Below are 12,475 nucleotides of genomic sequence, written 5' to 3'. Positions count from 1 at the left end.
CATTAGTGAAATGCAACAGTTAAAAGTTACCTGTGAAAACTAGCAACAATGTCTCTGATTCTGCCTCAGGGGAACTCTTACTATGATATACCTAACTCTGGCAATTTATAGGAAATGTGAAATACATTTGTTAACATGTTACATGCAAACCAGGCCTGATAAAGCTAGAGCCTAATTTCACAAACTGTTACACATGCCTAAAACTAGTTTTGTAACACTGCAGAAGTTACACAAGGGGATGTAGCATGTTTTCTGTGAAGAACTGATGGTAATTGTCTGGTGTTCTTCTCCATGGCTCTGTTTGGGTGCTCCAGCACTGTTTATGTAGTAAAGAGTATCAGATCAGACTGCAAATAAGTGCTCTACTAACATGTTCTGAACAATTGCCCCATAGCCATTAAGACAGACACCCCTCAGACTTGCTGGATTGCTATTAAAACAGGGGTAAAAATTGCTACTTGGGAGTAACTGCTATTACAGGTAAAAGCTTGTAGAATAGGGATGTTTTTCTTTATTTTGATGTATGCTTACAAAAAGCTCCTAAAGGGTTACAAGGGCCATAATATCACATGAATAATATCTGTCTCGTAAAAGTGCTAGCAGAAGAACAGATCTCTTACTATTCTGATCAATAATACGTTCCCTTAGCTATTAAAAATCTTAACAAGAACACAAATAGAGTACTGAGGGAAAAACTTGATGTGGGCTTTTTAATTTACCATTAATTAAATTCTGAAATTCTTGCACAATCCATATAATGACAAAATATTCTTTCTCCCCTCCCCCTCCACTTTTTTTCCACCAGTGCTAGGCAGCATGGCCAATATTCTGAGAAAAAAAAAACTTATTTAAAAGTTTGGGGAAAAAAAGCTATTAAATCTTTTCCATTATCCAATATATGAACTAAATACCCATTGGAAATGTAAGGAACAAGGGAACGAGCAAAGCAACTCTCAATGTTGTATATTGTAATTTTGGTTTTATAGCCTCACTCTTCACATACTCAGGAGTTGCCCAAGGAAGACTGGGACATAAGACACTGGGAAATTATTTCCATTACATGTTAAAAGAAACCAAAATTAACTATCCATAACCAAAATATTTTTTACAGAGCTACTTTATGGGCTTAAAACTTCAAAAAGATAGGATTCATCCTTTCTCCTTTACAGAAACTCAGACAATTAACCAGGCTTTCTTTTGTTCCTGGGGTTTTACAGGCCTTTCGGCAATTCATTTAAGAATTCACCCATAATTATTACCTTGTTGTGGTAAAAATAAAATCAAATCTCCTGATCCTTTTCCAAATTGCATTAAAACACTTAAATATAATGAAATACACTGATTGATGATTCTGAAAGCTGCTGTACTCCACTCTCTAACGACCAAAGAGCTACAACACACTCAGCAGCAGCACAAGCTTTTACTCATTGTCTTTCAACCTTTCCAAAAAATTCAGCTATGAATGGGCAATGCATCACTCCACACTTGTCCTCTATGCCTGAAGTAGCAACCACAACAGTGTAAAAGAGCACCAAACTGTAAAACTGGCTGCATACCGTACATAAATCTTGCAGAGTGTAAGTACCTACTGACAGACTGATACAAGGTTTCTGATTACAACTGTATGAGCTCGGGCAATTGCATTTCTTTTTTGAAGGAGGAATATCCTAAGGCTATCACCTCCTTTCCTATAACACAGCTGGCAATGACTCTGGATCAGTAGCAGAGGTAACAGATTGATCCTGCATGGTCAGTGAGTAAGCTCTGGAGTATGCACTTAAAATATCCCTGATGTTTCTCCTCTATATTTCTGTATCTCACATCACCTGTGGTAGAAACCTCATGCAAAATATTAAGTCTGGTAGCAGTCCTAGGCCAACTAGGTCAGTTTAACAGCACCTCATATTTTTAAGAACAGAAATACATTGGATTAAATGGAGAAAAAATCATGAGTTTAGGAAGTAGGGGAGAAAAATCGAGATTAACCGGTATACTCGTCCAAACGAGGATCCTACATCAATTACAGTAATGCAAAAAGGTCTGAATTCAACAAACGACTCTACTTTTAGGCAGTGATGTGAATTTAGTGTGCTTTTAAATGCATTGCTGAATTGAACTGTTTCTTAATAATAAAATTAAGATACCTCCTGGAAAGCCAAATGAAAATCAAATCTCTCTCTCCTTCAAAATTTGTTTAAATTTTAAACACATGGAGATTGTGATAGGTTTGTTGTTTCAGACAGTTCTCTTTCCTCTACCAGTTCCTTCCTGGTTCAAGTATGGCATCTGACCCTCCAGACAGATGACCTTAATATTGCACCTGCAGGACAAAATATGTTCTTTAAGTTCGAAATAATTTCTTTCACCAGCATACAAGCAAATCTTGAAAATCTCAGTTCATCTCTGAATGTGGCTCACATAATCTGCAGTCAAGTTGTCCTGTTAAATGTGATAAATTGTTTCCCCCTGTATAGCCCTATACGTAAGACAGATTACAGGAAGCCCTTTCCTCTTTAAGTCCATGTAGGGAAATCACGAATGAATTAAGTTTTGCATGAGCTTTGAGGTTGTTGATCTTTCTGTCATGGTGCCCAACCTGGATGGTGAAGAATACAAAAAAAGTGATACAGATCAGTCATTCTGGAGGACTGCAGTGCTGACAGCTGTACAGGAGAGCAGAGTCGCAGTACCAGCATTGCATTTATACACTTTTACGTTCAGTACATGCTGCTATTCACTTAAAAACAAAACATTATTTCAACGTGTCTCTTTTTGAGTTCATGTAGAAGGCTACATGACTACTTCCTTTACACCTAGAGTAAGAGACCTCACTAAACCTCTGCTACAGCATAAAGTTACAAAGTGAAAACTGGGCAAACCAGCCCACAGTCATCACAAATGGCAACCGGTGGCAGAAGCTGAACTGCAGAGAAGTGTTGATATTCCAAACGTGCCTTGTAGGAGCAGGAGTAAATTATAATCTTTACACAACGGTGTCTATGTCTTCTGTCTATTGATACCTTCACCTAACAAATGTAATCCTATAACTTCTATCCTATAAAGCTTCCTATAAAGCTTCATGCTTTAGAAGTCTTTGGACTGCAGTCTTGTAAACAACCTATCCAAAACACTCTTATATCATTACTCACTTTCTGGGATGAATGGAAAGAGTTTATTGGATTTCAACAGGTTTTGGAGCACCTTTTTTTTGGAAATAGATTCAGCCACCCTGGCACGGGTTGGCTTGTACCTTATGCCACAAGAGTATCAAACAGGTGCAGTAATGATCAGCAAGCTGACCATTATGGTCAAGGACTGAGATACTCTTAACACTGGAGGCAATACTAAAACGCCTGTATGGAAGCAGAAACAGCAGATGCTGACAGGACAATGACCCTCCTGATACGTTTTAGCAAACGTAACTGACCAGAGCATATACCTCATTTTTACTGAGGCAACACTTCCAAGTGTCCTACATGTGAGACACACGTCTACTTTTCCTAATAAATTAATAACTTCATATAGTCATTTATGGAATAACAAAAATAAACCAAGTGCATCAAATGCCAAATATAAACCTCAGACATCACTAGCATAATTATTTACTTTTAACTCAATTTAAATTAAAATAGGACTGGGTGGACATTATTGCTTTTTGTTTCTTCTCTTGGATGGTAATAAATGCTTTTGCTTCAACATTTGGAAGGGAAGATACTACTACCTTTCCAAATGCATATTTATGATGACAATAAAAGAACACTGTTAACTGTTTTTATTTTGTTTTTTATGAACAGTATTATGCCATGCATTTTTAACAAGTACTGTCCAGGAATGACTCATTTCATCTTCAGGCAACACAGTTTTATTCCTATCAACAGGAAGAAGAAAAAAGAGGTTTTTCAAACTGTATTAAACAATCTGCATTCCTTCCAACGATGCCAAAATTATAAAGTATGGCAAACATTAAAAAGGTTTCTAATTATATAAATCACTTATTTAATTCCCCCAATTGAATAAACTAGAAAGAAATCAATCCAAAAGACTACAGGCTTTCCAGCCTGTACGCCTACTCTGCAGATCACCACGGGTCCCCATCTCATTTTAGGCCCACATAAAACAGCCAACATGTATGAGTATTTTTGCATAATTCATTTGCATAATTCAGCATAGCCTTATTTGCTTATTAATTCACTGTTCAATATCAGTTCTATTTCTCAAGAAACAAAATTCATTTTTATGTGCTGATTCATTTGAAATCTTATACAGAAAACTCAAGTGAGTGTTAAAACATTGGCAAGGTTTTGGGAGAGTCTCCAATGAGGATTAAAGGTCCCTGAACATTTTCAAAAACGTGGCAGAAAGTGGACTTAAGAACTAACTATTGCTAATGGGGAAACAAAGGGAAATGCGAATATGGTGTTTCTCCCACACTAAATCTCGCCTCTGCTTGGAAGCACGCAGAAGCAGTAAAGTGTGCACCATTAATTGTTCTAGGGCATAGCTACACAAGGAGGCTATTGTAAATAAGTGATGGCGTGACTTTTAAGTGCAAAAGCACTAGCTCAGCTTTTTCACTTTTTTCAGCACTAGTTCTCAGCTGGGTACTCATATTCAGTAATGTCTTCTCACAACAGCCACTCTGGGTCATCTTCTCAAAAATGTGAACTCCTTGTGCTCCCCGATGCTGAAGAGTAAGACAATAATCCAAGGCCACCAACCTTTACTTGTAGTCCAGATTACAGCAATCATCTGAACAGCAGATGTTAGCGTATTGTCTTATATCTAACAGTCCCTTATGAGAAATCAAGACACTTCTGCTGTATAAAGTAATGTAAAACTTGTGGCCACTTTTTTTTTTTTTTTAAATGAGATCCTTGTAAAATCATCTCTACTCAGAACAAAAAGCACAACAAAAAGACTAGAAGACTTACTCCTAGGGATAATTCTGAATTTGTTGAGAGAATCTTATTGTCAAGGTCACTGTCACAGTCATGCTCCACTTACGAATTTAACTCAAAAAAACAAAAACAGACAGAAAGGACTTGCACCAGGCCTTATGTATCACTCTCCCTGCTCTGTAGTCTCTGTATGCTGAACCTATAGGCCTCCAATATCGTGCCTCAGAGAACCAATCTTCAGCAAACTCATTCAGCAAAATTCTGAAGAGTCATTTCCAGGAGAAGTACAGACAGCCATGCAACATCAGAAAAGTATAATTTAAAAATGGCAGTAGCCAAGTCTGTTCAAGAAAAATGTCAGAACTGCTTTGATTTTGAGGGGGGGAAAAAAACAACATTTCAGCATTTGTAAGACAGCAATCTGATGCTAAACTACTTAATACAAGACCAGACAATCTTTTTTTCAACTTTACTACTTAAATAACAAAGTAAGTGATTGTGGACTCTGTCTGTATGAAGGGGCCATGCAAACTGAATGGAAAAGTAGTTGCTTTTTTCTACACAACTCAGAAAAAAAAAATGGATGAAAAGTGGAAATCAGAGGAATAATCTGTGGAGTACTGAAATTGGCATGTGTCCTACTTGATTGAAAGACTTCCTGCACTTTAAAGCTCTCTGATTCTTTCTCCTTCAAAACCTGCATCTATTTCACCTGTTAGGAATGTATCCTTGCTACAGGCTAAAGGAGCACAGAAAATCCCTGAGCTTGTAAAAATTATGAGAGAAACTACAGCAGCTGATATCTCAGAAAACAGTCCAATCTCTGTACTAATGCCAGTAGAGTTACCTTGAAATCCTAATGTTCTTGCAAAAGACAGACCATCGTTTATTCCACGCAAGTGTTGTGGGGCAAAAAAGAGACATAATGTTGTTCCGTTCTCTCTGGTGCTTAGTGTGCAAGTGTGTACATATTTGTCCCCAGGGCTGAGAAGTAGATCTACTGATTGCACGCTAGCATGCTGGGGGAAATACTTTGTGCAATGTTATTTTGGTAGTTTGATTCTTCTCAAAGAGCACAAAGTAGAAAGAGAAACACATTACAGCTCCCAGAGGTTATTTCTGAATGGCATTTAATAACCGTGTTTGAGTTGTGTTCATGGATAAATAATATCCATGAACGGGTAAATGAAGACATTCTTACAGAGCATGGGTTTTCAAAGTATTTGCTCTGATTCTCACTTACATCTCCATAACCCAGGAGTAAAATTTATTGAAATTAATGAAGTTGTGGAGTGTGAAACTGGTGCATATGAAGACAGAAGCAAAGTCCCTGACCTTGCAGAAGCAGCAATATCAAAGATGCCTTAGAAAGACAATGAAGAGCTGCCAAGCAGTTTGAAAATGAAATGATTCTCTGGCCTAAGTCTTAGATATTGATGGCAAATCAATGTCTTGCAATGAGAATATTTCTAAACATTGCTATAGCCCCCTGGCATCAATTAATTCTCTCTGGAAAGTGTGTCTCTTACTCCTAATCTTGCAAGAGCTGTTCTCAATGCTGTATCTAAATCCAACTAATTTTTTTTAGCTATTTTTCATGCAGAATAAGAACAGGAGGAAAAAAACCCATACTTCCTGCTCTCTACAAACAGAATCTTTTAGCTCCTTTCCCTTTTACAGCATCAAATGTTTCACAGCACAAGCAAACCCAAGAACTCCAATTCCAATAAATCTATGTCTGCTTTGTTCTTTTAAATGCATTTTGTTCTCATTATGTACTGTTCATTAATGAAAGAATGCTGCTTATTCAGGAGGGAAAGGACTTAAAGGGACAGCCAAGACTGCAAAGCACATGAAGTAACTTTTTTTTTTTTTTTTTTTTAACAGACATATCTTTTGTTAGGCATAGGCAGAACTCTGCAGGATCAATGTCAACAGGAAATGCTGCTGAAAATCAAAATATAAAATGCTTTGATTTTCCATCATATTCCAAATCTAGTCTCAAGACTTCCCTAAAGGTTGCACAACTGCCAACGGGCTCAGTACAACTCATTTTAACAAAAAATAGAAGTCCCAGAACAGAAGAACACCCCTTTCCTCCAGCCATGCTGCTCACAGTACGCAAGGGGAGATTGAGCAGAACACTAGCAGAATTTGGTGCCACCCAGGTGCAGGTTGCTGATGCCCACTGCAATCACAGATTTTGGAAAGCTCTCCATGGCAAAATGGTGGCAGGAACAGAGCTAAAGATTAAGCATAACTGAATTCAGTAATTTTCTGGTTTGCTTGCTTTAGAAAGGTTTCTGAATGCACAAGAGCAAACTTATTAATGAATTCTATGCAACATGGAACAGAGGAAAAAGCAATTGAAAAATGGTAATATCTCAAAAAATAAGCAGAATAGGCATATTAGAAAGAAAGAAAATAAAAGGACTTTGTTATCATCAGTGCCACAGGTCTAAATACACCAAACAAAAAAGACTATTAAGGCTTTCTTTTATCCTCTGCAGTGGAACATGCACAGTGCCACTGGAGATTTTTTAGTGAAACATCAGTGTAGAGGGAAGAGACAATCAGGTTTTGGGGGCAAATTCATACTAAGCCTGTTTCACTTATTTTCCCCATGTCCTAATTGAGCTTAACCCTCTACTGGCACTTATGTTCATTCATCAGAATTTACACCAGGTCAAATTAAAGTGCCCTGGGTTTATAGACCTTGAAGGCAGTTCCGGTTCACAGCTATCGATCACCATTTGGAAAGAGCAAGGGGATGGACAAGAACCACAGCATGAGCTATAAGGTGCTGTCTTGTACTGTGTGCATGCCTGTCTCTACTTGAGGAAATTGTCAACAATTTTGTTAGCCTTGCTAAGGAGAATGTATTTTTTATGGTATTGTTTCAGATGTATAAGTTAGTCCAGAAATGTCTATTCACATACAGTCACAACCTCTTCCTCCCTCAAAAAAAAAAATCACATTGATGTCTGTACCCTCACATATAGTCCAATATGCATCTATACACACCTAGATAGAGACATACAAATATACACTCACAGAAGGCGAAAGTGATGCTACATTTTGATGTGCTGCCTTCCCTTATAATAATACCGATCTTCCTTCTCAAATGCTTTACAGTCAACTGATGCAAAGTGCTTTGGAAGAATCAATTATTGATGTTGTTGTATGTTTAGACAAATGTACCTTTTGTATATTAAGTGATCATCAGTGATAATAAGCATTCTCATCTTCTAAAATTTTGTACAGTACTCTCCAGCCAGCAGGAAGGCTTCTAAATCAGTGCCAGATACTAAATGAAAAATTGCTTTATGTTTGCAACAATAAGATGTGATATGAGTTAAAGACTGTATCATATGTATACATATCATACATATACATATGTATACATATGTATATGTAAACTGAATGAATTAGGTTAACTAATGTTTTCAAAAAATAGCAACCTAAGACATGTAGATATTCATAGTACAAGTGAACAAGAGATCCTCCCAGTACAGATCTATCATGTTTGGTTTCATTTAACCTACACAGATTAAAACTTTTTGTGTTAATTTGTGACGTATTGTGTTGAAAATGGTAGCTGGGCTAGTAGCTGATATATCTGAAGAGGGAAAGACAGTAGTGAAAATCTTCCATGATTTTCACAACTTTTTTTTTCTCCCTCACATTTCAAATGCAAAACAAAGCTCCTCTTCATTTGTGTTTTACTGGAAACTAAGGAAGGTAACAAATGCTACAATGCCTACAGTAAACAACCAATAATGATCACCTGCCAGTGAAATTGGTGACCTCTGAAATTAAAGAGGATTATGCAGATGCTCATTCCCTACTACCTACTGTTAACTCAAATCACATCTAATAATTGGGGGTAAGGAATATATTTTTGGATTGCAAAGAAAAGGACAGCAGGGTCAATAAAGGCCACAATGAGGTGTCCAAATGAAACACCCTATAATCTTATTCCATGTGTAGATATATAGAAAAATAGCAGTATTTTAGAAAGCCAAATTTAAGTATGCAAAAAGTAGGCAAAGTATGCATATATCAAGATGGATAATGTTAGAGAAGCTTTTTATGCTATTTTGTTTAGGAAAAGGAGGATGTCCAGCAAAAAGTTTTTTTTTTTTTAAATTTAAAAGACAAACAGAAATGCAGAAAAGTCAGACTAAAAGGAAAACGATATAAAGGCATGCTCATCTTTGCTTTGACTAACTTCAATAATGAAACCATGCAACAAAATGATGAAATGGTGCTAGGAATAAAAAAGGATAATGTATATTATAAAATGGCATTATTACTTCCATCTTTCAGGTGGTAAAAATGATGATTGTGGTTGTGCTGACATTTGCCATCTGCTGGCTACCGTACCACATTTACTTCATAGTTACCGGGATCTATCAACAATTAAATCGGTGGAAATACATTCAGCAAATCTATTTGGCCAGCTTTTGGCTTGCCATGAGCTCTACAATGTACAATCCCATTATCTACTGCTGTCTTAATAAGAGGTAAGAGATAGTTATGAAACAGTTGGTATGTATGACTTTAACAAGAATATAAATGGTTTAAGTGTGATAAAAGATGATGAATCTCTGCTTTAATAGACTTCAAGTCAGTGGGAAGGCAGAAAAATCTTCCTTTAGGTTTGTACTTGAAACTAGTCCCAAAGAACCAAATGCACGCTTTCAGTAAATACTTCGGTCTACTTACAACTTCAGAGCAAAATTCAGCATTCAGAAACCAGCCCTTCCTGGTTCTACATGCAAAATTTAAAAGCCCATAAGCAGTTTCCTACTCTTGGACTTCCAAAATGGATTATTAATTGTTAAACATATGCCAAAAATAAAGACTGTTATTAGTGCCATACACTGCAATCTATATGTTTGCTAACTAATTGTAGTCACGAACATATTTTGCAGTGCTGGAAGGTTACAATATAAAATGTGATTTACTGTGTATTTCATACCCCACCATTAGATTTCTAGTAAACTCTGAGGTCTGTAACAGGCTAATAAAACGGGTGTTTAAATTCTCATTACTCAGTACTAAATTACAGGACTGTTTGATGGTTAGGCCTGAAAAGTCAGACATAAATCATTGTGCTGTGAATTTCAAAGGCACTGCACTTGTTCAGTGGGATCTTACAGATATTTGGCAGTTTGAAATTACTTCAGGATCGCAGAAGGAACTCAATATTAATTTCAGCTTGTAGGACCAGGATCTTTGCCAGTATTACCGAATAAAGACCATTGAGAGCAATGAACTGATCACCGATGCAGTCAGTACAAATCAGTACTGAATAAGCAATCAAATATTATTTGAAATCTCTTCAGAAAGAGTAGCCAGGGGCAAGCCTAATGGCTGCCAAGCTTCATGCAAATATTTTTCAATACTTACAAAATCCCAATAATGATCATCCAATACCTGTCAAAAAGAGTCTACCTGAAAACAGTGACCAAATCCTGCCCAGCCTTTACTGGTGTATCAACACTGGAGTCTTCCTCCTTTTTGGGATATTTTACAAAGCCTACCATCAATGGCCTTTTAAAATGTCAAGGTAATGCCTTATTTCACATAACCTTTTGCCACTTCTGATCATTTACGTCTGTTTAAAGAGAAGGTAAAGTATTAGTATGCCAGAATGAAATCCTAATGCATATGGCAAATTTCCCATTAATTTTAATGGAACTGGGATTTCACTGGGTGTCTTGTGTTGGCAAAATCCATGGCAAGGAAGAATCAGGCCTCATATTTTCTCAATTATTATTGCAACACCTCTAAAACATTGCCATTTTCTTCAAAAACATTTTTATGGAAGAGTTACAAAAGATGTTTTTCATAAAAAATTATCATCTCTGTTATGGCTTAAACACATTGACATTTGTACTCTGCAAAATTAAATGTCTGGATTAAAGAATATAATTCAGTGAAAATCTTCATAGTTTTGAGATACATTACAGGTCATCTTGTTCAGAACTCAGTGCAAGAATGAAATATTGGTGAGAGTTTTCTTATCATTAAGTTTGAAATTTAACTCAAGAAAAACACTGAATGTCTGCTTCCTTTTCATGCAGTGGGAAATTACAGTTTGTTGGTGGGAATTTGTTCAGGTCAGTTCATGCAGTATTGTTACCTGTGTTGGATCTAGCACCAGAAAAGATTGCAATACCCACCTGAGCCTCATCTCCACACTAATTAGGATATATTATTTAAGTATCTAGAAAGAGCACTATTTCAAGAGGAAAAAAAACCAAGCCCAAAATGAGAAAGAGCACAGAAGGTGATATGAAAAATAATAAAGCCTAAAGATATTTCTTTACAACTTCCTTCATTAAAGCTCTATTTGTGTTAGATATTCTTTATATATTTTATATATTTATATATTTTTCTGGGATTTTTTCCATTATTACAAATGATTTGCCAAGTAATTCATGGGAATAACTATTAGTTATTATATCATTTTGCATAATTTTCAATTTAAGTGTCTCTGTTACAGAGGAAAACATAGTAGGGATAGTGGAATCTGGAAGCTGGGATGCTATGTCAGAGAAAAGGGTGCTGTGAAGTTTCAGCTGAGAGAAGATAAAAATACGGATGCAGATTTCATCATTGGCCAAATCAAAACAATTTCTGTTGAGGCAATGCTATGAAAGCTGGTCTTCAATTTATAAGCATGGGCAAAGGAAGGGAAACTGAGTAACTGGAAAATATCAATGTTACAATGCAGAGAAAGCATATGCAAAATTAGAAACAGAAATGAGCTGTTATCCAGTATTCACTTTTTGCCTGCTCAGACTTACTCAAGCTTTACTCCCACTGATTTCACTACAAAGAGGATTAGGGGCCAGGCGATCAGTTGAGTACCTGTGTCCTGTCAACACAGTACTACATATTCCCCCAAAAGTCATGTTTTCAAATGAAGGTCTGCGGCCAGCTCTACTGAGCGTAGGCTCTCACCAAGCACCTTTCTTCTCAGGTTCCGAGCTGGCTTCAAGCGAGCCTTCCGCTGGTGCCCCTTCATTGAGGTGTCCAGCTACGATGAGCTGGAGCTCCAAGCAGCCAGGTTTCATCCCACCCGGCAAAGCAGCCTATATGCTGTGTCCAGAATGGAGTCCAGCCTGACAGTAGTGTTCGACACTAATGATGGAGTTAATTCCCAGGCCAACCGTAAGAAAAAAGTAGCTCCAAGGGATGCGAGCTTTAATGGCTGTTCATGCAGAAATTCCAAGACCATCTCTACAACCTCAAGTTTCATCAGTTCACCATACATATCAGTAGATGATTATTCCTAAGCATTTCTTGGTGATGGCTGCTAGAAGGGCAGCACTACGCATGAAAAACAATCCTATTCTCCTTGGAACTAAATATCCATGCAACAGGAAAGCAAACATAATTCCACTGATGAATCTTAGCTATAAATATCGTGAGCCTTCTTGGCATCACTTACATTTGTGCTTTGGAGAAAAAGAGAAACTTGAAGACATCTGTATGCATCTCTCTGAAAGCAAAGTTGTATCTTGTACATAGCAATGTTTGTAGGGATTATTTAAAACAAGTCA

At 36.9% G+C, this 12,475-nt stretch overlaps 1 protein-coding gene across 1 annotated transcript in view; it reads left to right on the top strand.

Annotated features, from left to right (window-relative positions):
• The window catches only part of TACR3 (tachykinin receptor 3), a 41,510-nt gene extending 29,302 nt beyond the window's left edge, over nucleotides 1–12,208 (top strand). The window contains exons 4-5 of the mRNA XM_013951857.2: nucleotides 9,228–9,424; nucleotides 11,893–12,208. Coding sequence (XP_013807311.2) covers nucleotides 9,228–9,424; nucleotides 11,893–12,208 — 513 coding nt within the window. The remainder of the gene's footprint in view (nucleotides 1–9,227; nucleotides 9,425–11,892) is intronic.
• The last annotated feature ends 267 nt before the right edge of the window (nucleotides 12,209–12,475 follow it).

The sequence above is a fragment of the Apteryx mantelli genome, chromosome 5 (genome assembly GCF_036417845.1).
Source record: "Apteryx mantelli isolate bAptMan1 chromosome 5, bAptMan1.hap1, whole genome shotgun sequence".
Classification (NCBI taxonomy): Eukaryota; Metazoa; Chordata; class Aves; order Apterygiformes; family Apterygidae; genus Apteryx; species Apteryx mantelli.
This window is presented reverse-complemented; position numbering and strand designations above follow the sequence as displayed.